The sequence below is a fragment of the Gorilla gorilla genome, chromosome 13 (assembly GCF_029281585.2).
Source record: "Gorilla gorilla gorilla isolate KB3781 chromosome 13, NHGRI_mGorGor1-v2.1_pri, whole genome shotgun sequence".
NCBI lineage: Eukaryota > Metazoa > Chordata > Mammalia > Primates > Hominidae > Gorilla > Gorilla gorilla.
The window spans coordinates 27,876,468-27,896,159 of NC_073237.2; the positions used below are offsets into that span (position 1 = coordinate 27,876,468).

Below are 19,692 nucleotides of genomic sequence, written 5' to 3' on the forward strand. Positions count from 1 at the left end.
CCTCTTTGATTGGGGAGTGAAGTTGGGAAAGTCACTAGTATTTTCCTTGGATCCAGTCCTGTCAGCATGATGCCTCCATGAATAAGAGTGAACTTCTTGTAAAGTGAAACTATCATTTTTGTCTTCAAGAGAAACTGTGGGATAGGGTGGAAGTGTTAAACCATATGTTCACTGAACTGCTGGCTGGGAAGTGAAGTCCCCTTCCTGCTAAGTGTGGGGCTGTGTGTTTGAGGCAGGTGTTTGGGGGTTTTTTCATGGGAAAGAAGTACTTTCATGAGAAACTACTACCCTGCACTGGCATACTTAAAGGGTTTTCAGGGACTGAGGTGCTCCTCATTCATTTATTCAAAAACATTGAATGTCTACCAAGTGCCAAGCTCATTACTAGACACTGGATTACAAAAATACCTGAAACCCAGTGGTCCCTGCTTTCACAGAATACAAGGTCAGGTAGGGAAAACAGACAGGAAGCAGACAGTGATAGAAAGTGATAAATGTGGCCGGGCGTGGTGGCTCAACACCTGTAATCCCAGCACTTTGGGAGGCTGAGGTGGGCGGATCATGAGGTCAGGAGATTGAGACCATCCTGGCCAATATGGTGAAACCCCGTCTACCAAAAATACAAAAATTAGCTGGGCGTGGTAGCATGTGCCGGTAGTCCCAGTTGCTTGGGAGACAGAGGCAGGAGAATTGCATGAACCTGGGAGGTGGAGGCTGCAGTGAGCCTTGATCACACCATTGCACTCCAGCCTGGCAACAGTGAGACACTCTCTTTCTTAAAAAAAAAAAAAAAAAGTGATAAATGCTGTGGTAGAGGAAAGTTCTGGCTGAGGGATCTTGGTGGGAAGAGCATATCAGCTTATGAGTAGCAGCGTTGCTGACTGCCACTGAACTCAGGCTGGAAAAGTTAGCAGGTTTTCACCAAGTCAGGTCCTGGACTAGAATAAACAAAGGCTCACTGCTTGAGAGAAGTTGGCTGAAGGGTATAGTGTTAAGGGGGATGTGACTACATGGCAAGGGCCAAGTCACAAGGAATGAGATTCTTGTTGAAGGGGTTGGACATTATCCCTAGGGTAATAGGGTTTTTTTGTTTGTTTATTTGAGATAGCATCTCCCTCTGTTGTCCAGGCTGGAGTGCAATGGCATGATCTCGGCTCACTGCAACCTCTGCCTCCCGGGTTCAAGCAATTCTCCTGCCTCAGCCTCCTTAGTAGCTGGGATTACAGGCATGCGCCACCATACCTGGCTAATTTTGTTTTTTGTAGAGATAGGGTTTCACCATGTTGGTCAGGCTGATCTCGAACTCCAGACCTCGTGATCTGCCCGCTTGAGCCTCCCAAAGTGCTGGGATTACAGGCGTGAGCCACTGTGCCCGGCCTATGAAGGGACTTTTTTCCCTTCCCATGAAGGATTTTAAGATAAAACATCACATTGGCCAGGCACGCTGACTCATACCTGTGATCCCAGCACTTTGGGAGGCAGAGGTGGGAGGATCACTTGAGCCCAGGAGTTGACCAGCCTGGGCAACATGGTAAGACCCTATCTCTACAAAAAAGAAAAAAAGAACAGTAATCACATTAATGTTTTAGTTAGAGCTGTCTTGCTGCAATGTGGAGAAGGGATAGTAGGGAGACATAGGAGTCTGGGAGGACAGTGAGAAGGCTGCCTCAGTGATCTGGAGAAGGGATGAGGTCTGAACTGAGATAAGGGGCTATGGGGATGAAGGTGGAAGAATAACTCAACTTTTTTTTTTAATTAACGTATTCCTTTATTCGTTTGGTCAGTATGTGAACCTCAAATATATGCTAGGTGCTGAGGATATCATAATGAAGAAAACAGAATTCCCTGACCTCAATGAGCTCACATTCTACTCAGAGGGGACAAACCATAAATACATGTAGAATTTCAGATGCTGATGAGTTGTGCTATGGAAGAAATTAAGGAAGTGAGAGGGGAAATTTTTCCAGGGGGTGTGGTGGTGGAAGGTGCTGTACTAGTAAAGTAGGGGATTCCAGGAAGCCTTGCTGATGTTACAGTTGAGCTTCAATATGAAGGTGATGGAGATCCATTTCGGCATCGGGAACTGAAGCTGACAGAGGAGATGGCAAATGCAAAGGTCCTGAGGCAGAACTGCTGTGGATGGAACAGAGTTAGGGAAGCAAAGAAGTGGCAGCTAGATGAATCAGAAGGGGAAGAGGCAGATAGTGTGCAGGGCCATGTAGAGCCAATGCAAGAACTTTTACTCTGAGATGAGAAACCAGTGGACGGGTTTTGTTTCTTTTTGAGACAGAGTCTCGCTCTGTTGCCTAGGCTGGAGTGCAGTAGCACGATCTCAGCTCACTGTAGCCTCTGCCTCCTGGCTTCAAGCAATCCTCCAGTCTCAGCCTCCTCAGTAGCTGGGACTACAGGTACACATCACCACGCCTGGCTAAATTTTGTAATTTTTAGTAGAGTTGGGGTTTCAGCATGTTGGCCAGGCTGGTCTCCAATTCCTGACTTCAACTGATTCTCCAGCCTCAGCCTCCCAAAGTGCTGGGCTTACAGGTGTGAGTCATCGTGCCTGGCTTTTTTTTTTTTTTTTTTTTTTGAGAGGGAGTCTTGCTCTGTTGCCCAGGCTGGAGTGCAGTGGTGCAATCTCGGCTCACTGCAACCTCCGCCTCCCGGGGTCGAGTGATTCTCCTGCCTCAGCCTCCCAGGTATCTGGGATCACAGGCGCCCGCCACCACTCCCCGGTAACTTTTGTATTTTCAGTAGAGATGGCGTTTCATCATATTGGCCGGGCTGGTCTTGAACTCCTGACCTTAGGTGATCCACCTGCCTTGACCTCCCAAAGTGCTGGGATTACAGGTGTGAACCACTGGGCCCAGCCTCCCCTCCTCCACTCCGAAGGATTATTTGCTTAATTATTCAGTCGTAAGATTTAGTTACAGGCTTTGAAAGGAGGAGTAATGAAATCTCAGTTGGACTCAGCTAAGCAAAAAGGGGAAAATAAGTATTATCTCCATTTTACAGATGAGGTAATGCCTAATAATGACAATATGTGCGGCCAAGCTAGGATTCAAGTCAAGTTTGACTCCAGCAGCCGTGCTCTTAGTCGTAACCATGAATGGACAGTGGTTCCCTGAACTCTTCCTCCAGCTTGGTCCCCTGTCCCCAATTTTCAATTACTAAATATCCCACCAAACTGGGGCCAGCCCCACGCTCCTGGCCAAACTTCCACCGAGGTGCCGGCAGATGGCGATGGAGCCACCGGCGGGCCACTCTGTCTGGCGCACGCATCTCTGTGCTGCCAGGTCGCAGGCGCCGCCGCCGCCGCACTTCCGGGTGCCATTGCAGGTGAGCCAGGGTCTCCCGAGAACCTCACCCCCCCGTATTCCCCTCACCCTGAAGTAAGGGAGTCTCCCTCTTCCCCTCAGCTCCCAACCAAGGTGCTCAGTACCGCGGCTAGGGTGCCCAGCGGGAGGCTGGGTAGTTACCGGAGGAGGCAGAGCCGGTCGCACGCCTGGGTCCCAGCGAGGCCCAGTCGACTCTCGACCCGCGCCCCAGCCTCCTTGCGTGGCGAAGGTCGTGCCTCAGGTCTCCTGGCGAACCTGGCCGCCTGGAAGCGGAGAGTGACTCCTCCCCTTCGTCCCCTCGGTGCCCGCCAGGCGGCGCCGTCGGCTGGGCCCGGATTCCCCTGCGGCTTCGATCCCTTTCCACTGGGTATTGAGATTGGCGAGGGGAGAGGCGCGGAAACGGCCTGTAAGAGAGCCTGACTACCAATTGGAATAAGTTTCCCTCCTGACTGTGTGTTTTCAGCATTAGCATTTCCTGCCTGTACATGTGAACGTTCCTATGCTCTACCCCTCGAAGATCCTGATTCAGTAGATCTGGGGTGGGGCCTCATGAAACGGCGTCTCCCTCTGTTGTCCAGACTGTAGTGCAGTGGTGCAATCTCGGCTCACTGCAACCTCCGCCTCCCCGATTCAAGCGATTCTCCTGCGTCAGCCTCCCCAGTAGCTGAGACTACAGGTGCCCGCCACCCATTTTTGTATTTTTAGTAGGGACGGGGTTTCACCATGTTGGCCAGGCTGGTCTCGAACTCCTCGCCTCAGGTGATCCGCCCGCCTCGGCCTCCCAAAGTGCTGGGATTACAGGCGTGAGCCACCACGCCCAGCCTGGAAATAGGAGGAGAGTAATATTGCGAGGGGTTGGCTGTGGGATGGTTTATCTCCAGGAAGGTTTCCGGGAGGAAGTGATTCTAGCTGAGCTTGTATTCAGGGACCAGAATATCCACTGGTTCTTTGCCCCACAGTAATGAATTTACTTCCCCACCCCTATCAGGATGCAGAAAGCCTCAGTGTTGCTCTTCCTGGTCTGGGTCTGCTTCCTCTTCTACGCTGGCATTGCCCTCTTCACCAGTGGCTTCCTGCTCACCCGTTTGGAGCTCACCAACCATAGCAGCTGCCAAGAGCCCCCAGGCCCTGGGTACCTGCCATGGGGGAGCCAAGGGAAACCTGGGGCCTGCTGGATGGCTTCCCGATTTTCGCGGGTTGTGTTGGTGCTGATAGATGCTCTGCGATTTGACTTCGCCCAGCCCCAGCACTCACACGTGCCTGGAGAGCCTCCTGTCTCCCTACCCTTCCTGGGCAAACTAAGCTCCTTGCAGAGGATCCTGGAGATTCAGCCCCACCATGCCCGGCTCTACCGATCTCAGGTTGACCCTCCTACCACCACCATGCAGCGCCTCAAGGCCCTCACCACTGGCTCACTGCCTACCTTTATTGATGCTGGTAGTAACTTCGCCAGCCACGCCATAGTGGAAGACAATCTCATTAAGCAGCTCACCAGTGCAGGTCAGTGTGGGCCACTTTGAAGGCCAGAAGTACCTTGGCAAATTTCTTCAAAATTTGAAGTCAGGGAGTCAGACCTTTGGGTGCCCAGATGCACACTTGACTATGGTGTAGGGGGACAGAGGAGAAGAAAGAGGCCAGGGCCCTGCTGGTAGGGAGCTCAGTTTGGGAGACAGAGGAGAAGGGATCTGGGCTTTGTTCCTATGAAGCTTCTAATCTGAATGGAGTGTAAGTTTTATTCTTGGAGACCTCTCAGTAAAAGGGAGAAGGGAAGAAGAGAAGATGTGGATCTTGGCTTGCAAGTGTGGAGAAGAAAGCAGAGAAATACAGGCCCTGTTCATTCACTGACTTGGAAGAAGCAGGATACACCCAGGAAAAACAACTCAGTAGAGATACCCAGAGACAGAACTAGGAGAGCATTTTGTAGGAAGGATAAGTGTGAGGTCTGGGTGGAGTGCGGTTATCAGGGAAAGCTTCCTGGTGGAAAATGTTAGGCCCTGAAGGATAAGGATTGCTGTATGGAATTGCTGTACTTTAGGTTGCATGGTTGGGACTTCTGATGGGTCTTTAAAGGGCCTCTTTTCCTCTTTTCTCCTAACCCTGACGTTTGCTCAGGCTCTGACCTCTCTTTCATGTCCCTGCAGGAAGGCGTGTAGTCTTCATGGGAGATGATACCTGGAAAGACCTTTTCCCTGGTGCTTTCTCCAAAGCTTTCTTCTTCCCATCCTTCAATGTCAGAGACCTAGACACAGTGGACAATGGCATCCTGGAACACCTCTACCCCACCAGTGAGCATGGGGCCAGAGCACTTAGTTCTAAGACTGGGAGCTGGGGAGAACTGCTTTAGTCCACAAATTCTGAGCCACCCATGGGTGTAACAGCCTGGGCTTGTATCCCTGGACATGGAGGAGTGTCAAAGCCTGGCTGGGGTTGAGGAGTGGGTCTTAGTCTTCTGTGCTCAGTGTTCTCCCCTTCACAGTGGACAGTGGTGAATGGGACGTGCTGATTGCTCACTTCCTGGGTGTGGACCACTGTGGCCACAAGCATGGCCCTCACCACCCTGAAATGGCCAAGAAACTTAGCCAGATGGACCAGGTGATCCAGTGAGTGTGGGGTATTGGCTGGGGGAGTGGGTTTGTGTCTGAGAATCTCGAAGAAGCTCTTATCTTAGAGCTTCTTTCCTGGCTGAATTCTGTCTTCTCTAGGCCTTCTTATGAAGCTAGAGGCTCCATCTATCTTGATTAACTCAATGTGTAGCTTTGGGCATCAGGATCATGGCCGAAGACATGTGTTTTTGCCAAAGGTCTAGGCCTTACTAATGGAGTTATAGCTGGGGATGAATAGGCCCCTGGAGAAAAATCTTTTTTCTTTTTGAGAAAAATATTTATCCGTTTCTACTCCTGACACATTTCTTGGTCCCCAGGGGACTCGTGGAGCGTCTGGAGAATGACACACTGCTGGTAGTGGCTGGGGACCATGGGATGACCACAAATGGAGACCATGGAGGGGACAGTGAGCTGGAGGTCTCAGCTGCTCTCTTTCTGTATAGCCCCACAGCAGTCTTCCCCAGCACCCCACCAGAGGTGAGGCCTGGGATGTTCCTCATCTGTTCTCCCAGTAATCAGCCCATGTTACCATTACAGCATCCTCATGAGTACCTCTATTTTAGGCCCCCAAATCCATGACCCTGGGTATCCTCCACTCTCATTTCTTACCTAGGCCCCTATGTCTGCCATCCCAAACATTGACTTCAGCTTTGTGATGAATCTGTTGACCACTGTCATTTTCCTTTAGGAGCCAGAGGTGATTCCTCAAGTTAGCCTTGTGCCCACGCTGGCCCTGCTGCTGGGCCTGCCCATCCCATTTGGGAATATCGGGGAAGTGATGGCTGAGCTATTCTCAGGGGGTGAGGACTCCCAGCCCCACTCCTCTGCTTTAGCCCAAGCCTCAGCTCTCCATCTCAATGCTCAGCAGGTAGGTAAGCGGGCTGGGTTTCCAGGTGACAGAGCTAGGGTGGGCATGAAAGAAGCATAATGAACCACTCTTTTGTCCTTTGACTAGTCTTAGTCCCACCTTCCATACCTATCCCTCTTCTGTTATCCCTCCCTTCCCCGATCCTGGACAGAGTTTGGGTCCTTGACTTCCAGGTACCCCCTTTTGTAATACCTATTCTTGCCTCTGCCCCAATTTATGTCTCTGACCTGTTCCCCTTGGCCTCTGACCTTTTCTCTGCCAGGTGTCCCGATTTCTTCATACCTACTCAGCTGTTACTCAGGACCTTCAAGCTAAGGAGCTTCATCAGCTGCAGAACCTCTTCTCCAAGGCCTCTGCTGACTACCAGTGGCTTCTCCAGAGCCCCAAGGGGGCTGAGGCGACACTGCCGACTGTGATTGCTGAGCTGCAGCAGTTCCTGCGGGGAGCTCGGGCCATGTGCATCGAGTCTTGGGCTCGTTTCTCTCTGGTCCGCATGGCGGGGGGTACTGCTCTCTTGGCTGCTTCCTGCTTTATCTGCCTGCTGGCATCTCAGTGGGCAATATCCCCAGGCTTTCCATTCTGCCCTCTACTCCTGATACCTGTGGCCTGGGGCCTTGTTGGGGCCATAGCGTATGCTGGACTCCTGGGAACTATTGAGCTGAAGCTAGATCTAGTGCTTCTAGGGGCTGTGGCTGCGGTGAGCTCATTCCTGCCTTTTCTGTGGAAAGCCTGGGCTGGCTGGGGGTCCAAGAGGCCCCTGGCAACCCTGTTTCCCATCCCTGGGCCCGTCCTGTTACTCCTGCTGTTTCGCTTGGCTGTGTTCTTCTCTGACAGTTTTGTTGTTGCTGAGGCCAGGGCCACCCCCTTCCTTTTGGGCTCATTCATCCTGCTCCTGGTTGTCCAGCTTCACTGGGAGGGCCAGCTGCTTCCACCTAAGCTGCTCACAATGCCCCGCCTTGGCACTTCAGCCACAACAAACCCCCCACGGCACAATGGTGCATATGCCCTGAGGCTTGGAATTGGGTTGCTTTTATGTACAAGGCTAGCTGGGCTTTTTCATCGTTGCCCTGAAGAGACACCTGTTTGCCACTCCTCTCCCTGGCTGAGTCCTCTGGCATCCATGGTGGGTGGACGAGCCAAGAATTTGTGGTATGGAGCTTGTGTGGCGGCGTTGGTGGCCCTGTTAGCTGCCGTGCGCTTGTGGCTTCGCCGCTATGGTAATCTCAAGAGCCCCGAGCCACCCATGCTCTTTGTGCGCTGGGGACTGCCCCTAATGGCATTGGGTACTGCTGCCTACTGGGCATTGGCATCGGGGGCAGACGAGGCTCCCCCCCGTCTCAGGGTCCTGGTCTCTGGGGCATCCATGGTGCTGCCACGGGCTGTAGCAGGGCTGGCTGCTTCAGGGCTCGCGCTGCTGCTCTGGAAGCCTGTGACGGTGCTGGTGAAGGCTGGGGCAGGTGCTCCAAGGACCAGGACTGTCCTCACTCCCTTCTCAGGCCCCCCCACTTCTCAAGCTGACCTGGATTATGTGGTCCCTCAAATCTACCGACACATGCAGGAGGAGTTCCGGGGCCGGTTAGAGAGGACCCAATCTCAGGGTCCCCTGACTGTGGCTGCTTATCAGTTGGGGAGTGTCTACTCAGCTGCTGTGGTCACAGCCCTCACCCTGTTGGCCTTCCCACTTCTGCTGTTGCATGCGGAGCGCATCAGCCTTGTGTTCCTGCTTCTGTTTCTGCAGAGCTTCCTTCTCCTACATCTGCTTGCTGCTGGGATACCCGTCACCACCCCTGGTAAATATCTCAGCTCTGATTCACTTAAAGACAATAGTGATGTGAGTTCGGCCCCTCTTGTTTTCAAGGAGGTGTTGCTCCTCATGTTCCTGAGCTTGACAGAGGGTCCCATGCCCCACACAACTAGGAAGGTCTTGGTGTCCTCTCTCTTATCTGCCATAGCCAAGCAAATTGATCCCTCCTGTTGGTTCCCAGGGTTCATGGAGAGGAGAGACAAGGAGTCCTCTAAGACTCCTTGTGAAAATGCTGCATCCTCATGAGCACATTTCTTGATTTTCTAGTGATGGAAGTAGTAAATTGTGAATATATAATGGCACTGAGCTGTATGTGTTTGAGAGAAAGAAAGAGATTGGCCACAGCAGGATTCAGATAAGCCTGATGGCGCTTTTGTACCACAGAGAGAATTAGAATAACAGAATGTTGACTGTAAGGAGGTTGGGCTGATGGGCATGTGAGTGTGTATGAGAATTGATACTGAAGTAGTAGGAGTATATGATTGTGGAGCAGTAGCCTATGGATTAGGGAATAAGAAGTGACTGTAACGTGGCATATCTTTTCTTCCAGGTCCTTTTACTGTGCCATGGCAGGCAGTCTCGGCTTGGGCCCTCATGGCCACACAGACCTTCTACTCCACAGGCCACCAGCCTGTCTTTCCAGCCATCCATTGGCATGCAGCCTTCGTGGGATTCCCAGAGGGTCATGGCTCCTGTACTTGGCTGCCTGCTTTGCTAGTGGGAGCCAACACCTTTGCCTCCCACCTCCTCTTTGCAGGTACCCCCTCCTCCTTCACTTGCTTCCATTGTTTACTCTGGCTTTGTGGAAAGAAAGGAAACCCCTGGATTTGAATGGAGAGATGTGGGTTTGTTGGATCTTTGGCACCCCTTGGCCTAGGCTAATTGGAACCTGAGCCAGCCAGGGTGGCCTGTTGATTCCAGCCATACCCTCTCCTGAGGCAGTAGGTTGCCCGCTGCTCCTGCTCTGGCCTTTCCTGTGTGAGAGTCAAGGGCTGCAGAAGAGACAGCAGCCCCCAGGGAATGAAGCTGATGACAGAGTCAGACCCGAGGAGGAAGAGGAGCCACTGATGGAGATGCGGCTCCGGGATGCGCCTCACCACTTCTATGCAGCACTGCTGCAGCTGGGCCTCAAGTACCTCTTTATCCTTGGTATTCAGGTGGGTGTAGGAGAGAGATCAGGGAGTTGGTGTTTTTTCTCTGTGTGTGCATCACTTTCTTTCAGACCTTCAAAACCGTGGGAGAGAGCCTTGACTGAGTTTCACATAAGTGAAGTGGTTGCCCAAGCCCAGTGGCCTCAAATGGCAGCTCTGAGACTTGAACCTGGGTCTCCTTAATCCTAGTCCTGGATCATTTCCCCTCTACAACCTAGATCTGGACCCCACTAGTTGCATTTGAGGATTACTCTATCAGTGGACAGACTGGAAAAACTGAGGTGATAGCCAGGATTTTCTTCCCAAACTGTGTTCATGGATCCTCTTCCTTTCCTCCAGAGGCAGATGTGGCACTGATATCTTCCTCCATCCTGGGGGCACAGCCTGAGTGTTAGCATTGCAGATGGATACTGACTTGCCCAAAGTCACATAGCGAGTCAGTGCTTGGGGCAGGGCAGGAAGTAGGTCTCCTAACTCCTAGCCCAGGGCATGCAATATTTTTTCCACTGACATGCACTATTCTCCTGCTTCCATTTTTTACAGGGGCCTATAGAAACTCTCCTTTTGCTCCGCTCCCTCCTCTCCTTCACAAGTAACGTGGCCCCTCCTCTCCTCCTCTAGATTCTGGCCTGTGCCTTGGCAGCCTCCATCCTTCGCAGGCATCTCATGGTCTGGAAAGTGTTTGCCCCTAAGTGAGTAGATTTGCTTGAGAAGTAGAGGTGGTGGGGAGGGAGAAACTTGGAACAAAGTATGAAGATCCTAAACATCCAGGATGGCCAAGGTTTTGCCTCTACAGGGAAAAGGCAGTAGACCTACTCTGTTCCCTGAGATTCTCCGCCTTTCTTTGCAGGTTCATATTTGAGGCTGTGGGCTTCATTGTGAGCAGCGTGGGACTTCTCCTGGGCATAGCTTTGGTGATGAGAGTGGATGGTGCTGTGAGCTCCTGGTTCAGGCAGCTATTTCTGGCCCAGCAGAGGTAGCCTAGTCTGTGATTACTGGCACTTGGCTACAGAGAGTGCTGGAGAACAGTGTAGCCTGGCCTGTACAGGTACTGGATGATCTGCAAGACAGGCTCAGCCATACATCTTACTACCATGCAGCCAGGGGCCGCTGACTTCTAGGACTTCATTATTCTATAATCCAGGACCACAGTGGAGTATGATCCCTAACTCCTGATTTGGATGCATCTGAGGGTCAAGGGGCGTGGTCTCCGAAGTGGAATAAAATAGGCTGGGCGTGGTGGCTTGCACCTATAATCCCAGCACTTTGGGAGGCAAAGGCAGGAGGATTGCTTGGTCCCAGGAGTTCAAGACCAGCCTGTGGAACATAACAAGACCCCATCTCTACTATTTAAAAAAAAGTGTAATAAAATGGTAATATAATTATGTGTGTCTGAGATGTGGGGGAGCCCCACTGTTCTATAGGGGTTGTGAGGAGGATCAGTCTCTCCTGCCACCAGGCACAGATGAGATCAGTCATCTTAGGCAAGCGTGGCTGCACCTGAGAGCCTTTATGAAGTGGTTGGAGTTGTCTGAATTCACTGCCTCCACCTCTTCCCAAATCAATCCTATTATCCCACCGCTATTTTCCTTTGCCATGCAACACATTTTGTTAAGTTCCTGTTCTTTGTCTGATAAAGAGAGAGGACTGAGAAGACAAGCCCAGGCATCATGCAGCACCGACTTTAACTGTCTGAAGCCGCAAATAGTTCTATGCCCCCGCTCCACTGGGCCTTTTCACTATAGAACACCCTTTGCCCTTCCCTTCTGTGGAAGCCTCCCTTGTTTCCCAACCTGTGCCACTCTTTATCAGATCTACATGCCCATCTTATGTAGCATTCCACCTTGTCCCATTCATTATTCCTGACTCGAAGCCAAAATTGTGTGAATCCACTGGTTCTTTTCTCATGTGTATGTTTTGTGCCCTCTGTTCACCCCAGCACTCCTGTCATGTTTGAAATGCTGGCATGAAATCCTCCTAGAGATGTCCATCAAAAGAGTTGGGAAGAGGCCCTGGAGAGAAGCATCAGGACTGGGATTTGAGGTTTGACAGTACCTAGAACAAGAGGAGCTGATACCACTGAAAAACAGAACAGATGTTAAAACCATGGGATAGCACCTACTTTTAGCTGGCATAAAGTAGAGAAGCTGAGTAGTGGTGGTTGTGAAGTATAAACGTTCACTGCTGTGGTAGGTAGCTAAGGGAAGAATTGAAATTATTTTTATTGTTACTATCATTTTAAAGACAGATTTTTGCTCTGTTGCCCAGGCTGGAGGGCAGTGGTGCAATCATAGCTCCCTGTAGTTTCAAACTCCTGGGCTCAAGTGATCCATCTCAGCCTCCTCAGTATCTGGGACCATACCTGGCTAATTTTTAAATTTCTGTACAGACAGAGTCTTGCTACATTACCCAGGCTGTTCATGAACTCCTGGCCTCAAGCGATCCTTCCACCTTGGTCTCTCAAAGCACTAGGATTACAGGTGTGAGCCACAGCACCTGGCTAAGTTCAAATTATTAATGGCCAGTGGTCCCTAGTGTTACAGATGCCAAATAGTAAGATGATGAAAAGTATGGTTCAGCTGGGTGTGGTGCCTCGTGCCTGTAATCTCAGCACTTTGGGGAGCCAAGGCGGGTGGATCACCTGAGGTCAGGAGTTTGAGACCAGCCTGGCCAACATGGCAAAACCCCATCTCTACTAAAAATACAAAAATTAGCCGGGTGTGGTGGTGTGCACCTGTAATTCCGGCTACTCAGGAGGCTGAGGCAGGAGAATCGCTCGAACCTGGGAGGCAGAGGTTACAGTGAGCCAAGATCCCACTACTGCACTCCAGCCTGGGAGACAGAGCCAGACTCTCTCTCAAAAAAAAAAAAAAAAAAAAAAAAGGGATAGGTTGTTAACCATGGTAGAAAGAGGTTTAATAATGCAAGGGGGTGAAGTTGGCCCCAGCTGGCCTGTAAGGTGAATTAGAAAAACGCCTCTCCCCAAGTCTGGTGGACACAACTCCCAAGCATAGTTCGGTGAGCAAATGGTGTCTTTGTGAGAAAGGGGAAAAAAAACAAAACAAAAACCTTTCCTCCATCCCTAGCACCCATGGAAGGATTTTAGGCCCTAGTTCCTCCACTTCTCAGCCAGGTACCCTGCACTTTTTGCAGTAGCCTCCTTGCGTGGAGCCTAAGGCTAATTTGCTGATCTGCCAACCACTGTCTATTCTTTCTCCTGGTGTATCTATAAGATTCTATTAGATAAAGACATTAGTACATTGATTTACGCTATTAAAAATTATTTCTAGCCAGGCACTGTGGCATGTCCCTATGGTCCCAGCTACTTGGGAGGCAGAAGTGGGAGGATCACTTGAGGATAGCAAGACTCCGTCTCTACAAAAATAAAAAAATTAGCCAGGCATGGTCCCAGCTATGTAGGAGGCTCAGGTGGATCACTTGAGCCCAGGAGTTAGAGGCTGTAGTGCACAATGAATGCACCTGTGAATAGCCACTGCACTCCAGCCTGGGCAACATAGATCCTGTCTCTCTTAAAAAGAAAAATTATCTTATCCTTCCCTTTTCCTTGAAATCAGAGTCCATTCCACACTAACTCAATGATTCTTTTTTTTTTTCCTTTAATTTTTTGTAGAGATGGGGGTCTTGCTGTCTTGCCTAGGCTGGTCTTGAACTCCTGGCCTCAAGCCATCCTCCTTCCTCGACCTCCTAAAGTGTTGGGATTGCAGGTGTGAGCCATTGCACCCAGCCCTGATTCTTTTTTAAAAAAGCTTTATTGAAATGCAATTTACCATAAAATTTACCCATGTAAGGTGTAATATTTAATGGTTTTTGTGTATTTACAGAATTGTACAACCATCACCAGAATCAATGTTAGAACATTTTCACCAACCCCAAAAGAAAATCTACTGTTTAGATATCACCCTCCAATCCTCTCCAACCCCTGGCTAGCACTAATCTGCTGTTTCTCTATATATTTGCCCATTTTGGATATTTCACAGAAATGGGATCATAATGATATGTGGTCTTTTGTGATTGGCGTCTTCCAGTTAGTATAATGTTTTCTGGTTTCATCTATATAGCAGCACACAGCAGTACTTCATTCTTTTTCTTTTTTAAAATTGAAGTAAAATTCATATAAAATTTGCCATTTTAAAGTGTATAATTTAGTGGCCATTAGTACATTCACAACGTTGTACAATTATCATCATTATCAATTCCAGAATGTTTTCATTACCCCAAAAAGAAACCCTGTACCCTTAAGCAGTCATTCCTTCTCTTCTCCCCCTTAACTCCTGGTACCACTAATTTGTTTTCTGTCTCTATAGATTTGCCTGTTCTGGACATTTCATATAAATGGGCTCATACAGTAGTGCCTTTTTCTGTCTTATCTTCCTTTACTCAGCCTAATGTTTTCAGAGTTCATCTATGTTGTAGCATGTATTGGTACTTCATTCCTCTTTATGGCCAAATAATACTCTATTGCATGGATATACCACATTTTGTTTATCCATTCATCCATTGATAGCCATTTGGATTTACACATTTTGGTTATTATGTAATGCTGCTATAAACATTTGTGTATAAGTTTTTGTTTGGACATATGTTTTAATTTCTCTTGAGTGTATACCTAGCTGTACACTGAGCAACTGCTGGGTCATAAGGTAACTCTGTTTAATCTTTTAAGGAACTGCCAGTTTGTTTTCCAAAGTTGCTGTATCGTTTTATAGTCTTACGAGAAGTATATATGGGTAACAATTACTCCACATCCATGTCAACACTTGTTGTCATCTGTCTTTGATTCTAACCATGCTAGTGGGTGTGAAGTAATATCTCGTTGAGGTTTTGGTGTGCATTTCCTTAATGATTAATGATGCTGAGCTGAGCATCTTTTCTTGTGCTTACTGGAGAAATGTCCCTTCAGATTCTTTGACTATTTTTAATTGGATTATTATTATTATTATTTTTGGACCAGGGTCTTGCTCTGTCACCCAAGCTGTAATGCAGTGGCGTGATCATGGCTCACTGAAGCCACAACCTCCTGGGTTCAATCAGTCCTCCTGTCTCAGCTTCCTGAGTAACTGGGACTACAGGTGTGCACCACCATGGCCGACTAATTTTTTATTTTATTGTAGAGACAGGGCCCCACTATGTTGCCTAGGCTGGTCTTGAACTCCTGGGCTCAGGCAATCCTCCTGCTTCAGCCTCCCAAAGTGCTGGGATTACAGGTGTAAGCCACTGTGCCTGGCTAGCATTCTTTTTACATGCTAGATACAGGTCCCTGAACAGATACATGATATGATATATGATTTACAAATGATATATGACTTACAAATATTTTCTCCACTCTGTGGGTTGTCTTTTCATTTTCTTGATAATATCCTTTAATGCACAAACATTCTTTTTTTTTTTTTTTTTGAGACGGAGTCTTGCTCTGTCGCCAGGCTGGAGTGCAGTGGCACTATCTCGGCTCACTGCAACCTCCGCCTCCTGGGTTCAAGTGATTCTCCTGCCTCAGCCTCCCGAGTAGCTGGGACTACAGGCGTGCATCACCACGCCCAGCTAATTTTTGTATTTTTAGTAGAGACGGGGTTTCACCATGTTGGACAGGATGGTCTCAATCTCTTGACCTTATGATCCGCCTGCCTTGGCCTCCCAAAGTGCTGGGATTACAGGCATGAGCCACCGCGCCTGGCCTACACAAAAATTCTTAATTTTGAGAAAGTCCAGTTCATCCTGTTTTTTTCTTTCATTGCTTATGCTTTTGGTGTCATATGAAATAAATTATTGCAAAATGCCACAACTTAATTTTAGAACATTTCTATCATCCCCCCAAAATTCCCTACATTGACTCCCTAATCCTACCCCAGGCCAATGATCTGTTTTCAGTCTTTTATTTATTTATTTATTTATTTATTTAGAGACGGAGTTTCACTCTGTTGCCCAGGCCGGAGTGCAGTGGCGTGATCTCTGCTCACTGCAGCCTCTGCTTCCTGGGTTCAAGTGGTTCTCCTGCCTCAGCCTCCCAAGTAGCTGGGACTATAGGCATGTGCCACCACGTCCGGCTAATTTTTTGTATTTTTAGTGGAGATGGGGTTTCACTATGTTAGCCAGGCTGGTCTCCTGCCCTCCGGTGATCCGCCCACCTCAGTCTCCCAAAGTGCTGGGATTACAGGCATGAGCCTGGCCTGTTTTCAATCTTTTTTTTTTTTTTTTTTTGAGACAGTCTTGCTCTGTCACCCAGGCTGGAGTGCAGTGGCGCGATCTCGACTCACTGCAACCTCAGCCTCCTGGGTTCAAGGGATTCTACTGCCTCGGCCTCCCGAGTAGCTGGGATCACAGGCGTGCACCACGACGCCCGGCTAATTTTTGTATTTTTAGTAGAAACGGGGTTTCACCATGTTGGCCAGGATGGTCTCAATCTCTTGACCTCATGATCCGCCCACCTTGGCCTCCCAAAGAGCTAGGATTACAGGCATGAGCCACTGTACCAAGCGTGTTTTCAGTCTTTATAAGTTTGTAATCCTAGCACTTTGGAAGGCCGAGGCCAGTGGATTGCCTGAGCTCAGGAGTTCGAGACCAGCCTGGGCAACATGGTGAAACCCCGTCTCTACTAAAATACAAAAAAGTTAGCTGGGCGTGGTGGTGTGCGCCTGTAATCCCAGTTACTTGGGAGGCTGAGGTAGGAGAATTGCTTGAACCCAGGAGGCGGAGGTTGCAGTGAGCCGAGATTGCGCCACTGCACTCCAGCCCGGGCAACAGAGCGAGACTCCGTCTCAAAAAAAAAAAAAAGTTTGTTGGTGCACTCTTTTGCCCCTTTTCATTGCTAAATCATTGGCTTTGACCAACTGATGGACATTTTGATTGTTTTCAGTTTTTAGCTATTATGAACATTTTTAGCTACTATGAGTATTTGCAACAAATCTCAGTGTGGACGTATGTTTTCATTTCTCTTGGGAGTATTCTTTGGCGTGGAATTGCTGAGTCTTATGGTAAATTTGTGATTGACTTTTTTTTCTTTTTTTTTTTTTTTGAGATGGAGTCTTGCTCTGTCACCCAGGCTGGAGTGCAGTGGCGGGGTCTTGGCTCACTGCAAGCTCCACTTCCTGGGTTCACGCCATTCTCCTGCCTCAGCCTCCTGAGTAGCTGGGACTACAGGTGCCCGCCACCACGCCTGGCTAATTTTTTGTATTTTTAGTAGAGACGGGGTTTCACTGTGTTAGCCAGGATGGTCTCGATCTCCTGACATCGTGATTCACCTGCCTTGGCCTCCCAAAGTGCTGGGATTACAGGAATAAGCCACTGCGCCCGGCCTATGATTAACTTTTTAAGAAATTGCCAAACTTTTCTGAAGTGAGTGTACTATTTTATATTCCCACCAGCAGTGTATGAGGGTTCCTCATACACATCCTCACCAACACTTGGTATAATCTGTTTTTATTGTAGTCATTTTATGTATGTATGTGTATAGTGTTTTTATTTTTATTTTTATTTATTTATTTTTGAGACAGAGTCTCACTCTGTCACCCAGGCTGGAGTGCAGTGGCATGGTCTCAGCTCACTGCAACCTCCGTTTCCCAGGTTCAAGTGATTCTCATGCCTCAGCCTCCTGAGTAGCTGGGATTACAGGTGTCAGCCACCATGCCCAGCTAATTTTTGTATTTTCAGTAGAGACAGGGTTTTGCCCTGTTGGCTTGGCTGGTCTCAAACTCCTGGCCTCAAGTGATCCACCTGCCTTAGCCTCCCGAAGTGCTGGGATTAAAGGTGTGAGCCACCACGCCCGGCTGTGTGTAGCGTTTTTTTGTTTATTTTTTGAGACGAAGTCTCGCTGTGTCACCCAGGCTAGAGTTCAGTAGCAGGATCTCGGCTCACTGCAACCTCCACCTTCCGGGTTCAAGCCATTCTCCCACCTCAGCTTCCCAAGTAGCTGGGATTACAGGCATGCACCACCACGCCTGCCTAATTTTTGTATTTTTAGTAGAGACGAGGTTTCACCAAGTTGGCCATGCTGGTCTCGAACTCCTGACCTCAAGTGATCCATCCACCTTGGCCTCCCAAAGTGCTGGGATTACAGGCATAACGTGGCCCGGCCCTGGCCGTGTTTTTAACTGTGTTTCTCTAATAGCTAATAATGCTGAGCATCTTTTTATGTGTTTCTTAGCCATTAGTAGATCTTTTTTGGTAAAATGTCTTTTTTTTTTTTTTTGGTCCATCTTAAAATTGTTTTTTGTTTTGTTTTGAGACAGGGTCTCACTTTGTTGCCCACGCTGGAGTGCAGTGGCACAATCATGGCTCACTGCAGCTTCGACATCCCTGAGCTCAGGTGATCCTCCCACCTCAGTTTCCCAAGTAGATGGGACTACAGGTGTGTGCCACCATGCCCAGCTAATTTTTGTATTTTTTTTGTAGAGGTGGGGTTTTGCTATGTTGCCCAGGCAGGTCTTAAACTTCTGAGGCTCAAATGATCCTCCCACCTCAGCCTCCCAAAGTGCTGGGATAACAGGCGTGAACCACCACACCCAGCTAAAATTGTTTTTAAAAATCTTTTTCTTGAGTTTTGGGAGTTTTTATGTGTTAGGGATACCAGTCCCTTATGAGGTATATAATTAGCAAGTAGTTTCTCCCACTCTGTGACTGTGACCTTTCTTTTTTTGAGGCACGGTCTCACTCTGTTACTCAAGTTGGAGTGCAGTGGTGTGATCATGGCTCACTGCAACCTGGAACTCCTAGGCTCAAGGGCTCCTCCCACCTCAGCCTCCCAAGTAGCTGGGTCTACAGGTGTGTTATTGTGGCAGGGTTAATGTTTTAAATTTTTTGTAGAGATAATGTCTCTACAAAAGACACCATCTTTGTTGCCTAGGCTGGTCTTGAACTCCTGGCTTCAGGGAATCCTCCAGCCTCAGCCTCCCAAAGTGCTGGGATTACAGCATGAGCCACATCCAGCCTATGACTTTTCTTTTTTTCTTTTCTTTTTTTTTTTTTTTTTTTTTTTGAGATGGAGTCTCGCTGTTGCGCAGGCTGGAGTGCAGTGGGGCGATCTCGGCTCACTGCAGGCTCCGCCCCGCGGGGTTCACGCCTTTCTCCTGCCTCAGCCTCCCGAGTAGCTGGGACTACAGGCGCCCGCCACCTCGCCCGGCTAATTTTTTGTATTTTTAGTAGATACGGGGTTTCACCGTGTTAGCCATGATGGTCTCGATCTCCTGACCTCGTGATCCGCCCGCCTCGGCCTCCCAAAGTGCTGGGATTGCAGGCGTGAGCCACCGCGCCGGGCCCCAGCCTATGACTTCTTAATGATGTCTTTGTAGTACAAGAGTTTTTAATTTTAATAAAGTTAACTTTTTTTTTTAATTGTTCAAGCTTTTAGTGCTGTGTCTAAGAACTTGTTGCCAAACCCAAGGTCATAAAGCTGTTCTCTTACGTTTTCTTTTTTTTTTTTTTGAGACGGAGTCTCACTCTGTCACCCAGGCTGGAGTGCAATGGCACGATGTCGGCTCACTGCAACCTCCGCCACCCGGGTTCAAGCGATTCTTCCGCCTCAGCCTGCGGGGTAGCTGGGATTACAGGCGCACGACACCACGTCCTGCTAATTTTTGTGTTTTTGTAGAGAAGGTTTCACCATGTTAGGCTGCTTTACGTTTTCTTTTAGAAGTTTTATATTTTTGGCTCTTATAGTTTGTGATCCATTGAGTTGATTTTATGTACGTATGTATGGTCGCGTTCTTTTCTTTCCTTTTTTTTTTTTTTTGCATATGGATATTCAATTCTCCTAGCTCCATTTAATTTGAAATGATTGGGCAGGTACTTTTGAGCAGTGCAAGTACAGAGCGGCACTGCCAGCAGACTACACGCGGTAGAAAGCCGACCTTGGTGAGCGTGCTGGTGCTCGACAGTGAGCAGAGAAAGGATGGACGATTACGGAGCGCCCTCGTCTCCA

At 48.9% G+C, this 19,692-nt stretch overlaps 2 protein-coding genes across 5 annotated transcripts; one reads left to right on the forward strand and one right to left on the reverse strand.

Annotated features, from left to right (window-relative positions):
- Positions 1-1,618: 1,618 nt before the first annotated feature.
- LOC134756929 (uncharacterized) lies at positions 1,619-3,822 on the reverse strand. The gene is made up of 2 exons (XM_063696948.1): positions 3,477-3,822; positions 1,619-2,133 (listed from the first exon to the last, which is right to left on the reverse strand). The coding sequence occupies exons 1-2, from the start codon at positions 3,820-3,822 to the stop codon at positions 1,994-1,996; spliced, it is 486 nt and encodes a 161-aa protein (XP_063553018.1). The 3' UTR covers positions 1,619-1,993.
- On the forward strand, positions 3,240-11,143 carry PIGO (phosphatidylinositol glycan anchor biosynthesis class O). 4 transcript variants are annotated; one of them, XM_019033662.4, is made up of 12 exons: positions 3,263-3,336; positions 4,324-4,835; positions 5,477-5,620; positions 5,812-5,935; positions 6,256-6,415; positions 6,627-6,806; positions 7,069-7,293; positions 8,545-8,596; positions 9,161-9,367; positions 9,553-9,767; positions 10,383-10,453; positions 10,612-11,143. In XM_019033662.4, exons 2-12 carry the CDS (start codon positions 4,325-4,327, stop codon positions 10,739-10,741), a joined length of 2,019 nt encoding a protein of 672 aa, XP_018889207.1. In that variant the 5' UTR covers positions 3,263-3,336; position 4,324; the 3' UTR covers positions 10,742-11,143. The 4 variants fall into 4 exon arrangements, with proteins under 4 accessions (XP_018889206.2, XP_018889207.1, XP_055207585.1 ...); XM_019033661.4 differs by having other exon boundaries at positions 3,240-3,336; positions 7,069-8,596; XM_055351610.2 differs by lacking the exon at positions 3,263-3,336 and adding an exon at positions 3,645-3,741 and having other exon boundaries at positions 7,069-8,596.
- The last annotated feature ends 8,549 nt before the right edge of the window (positions 11,144-19,692 follow it).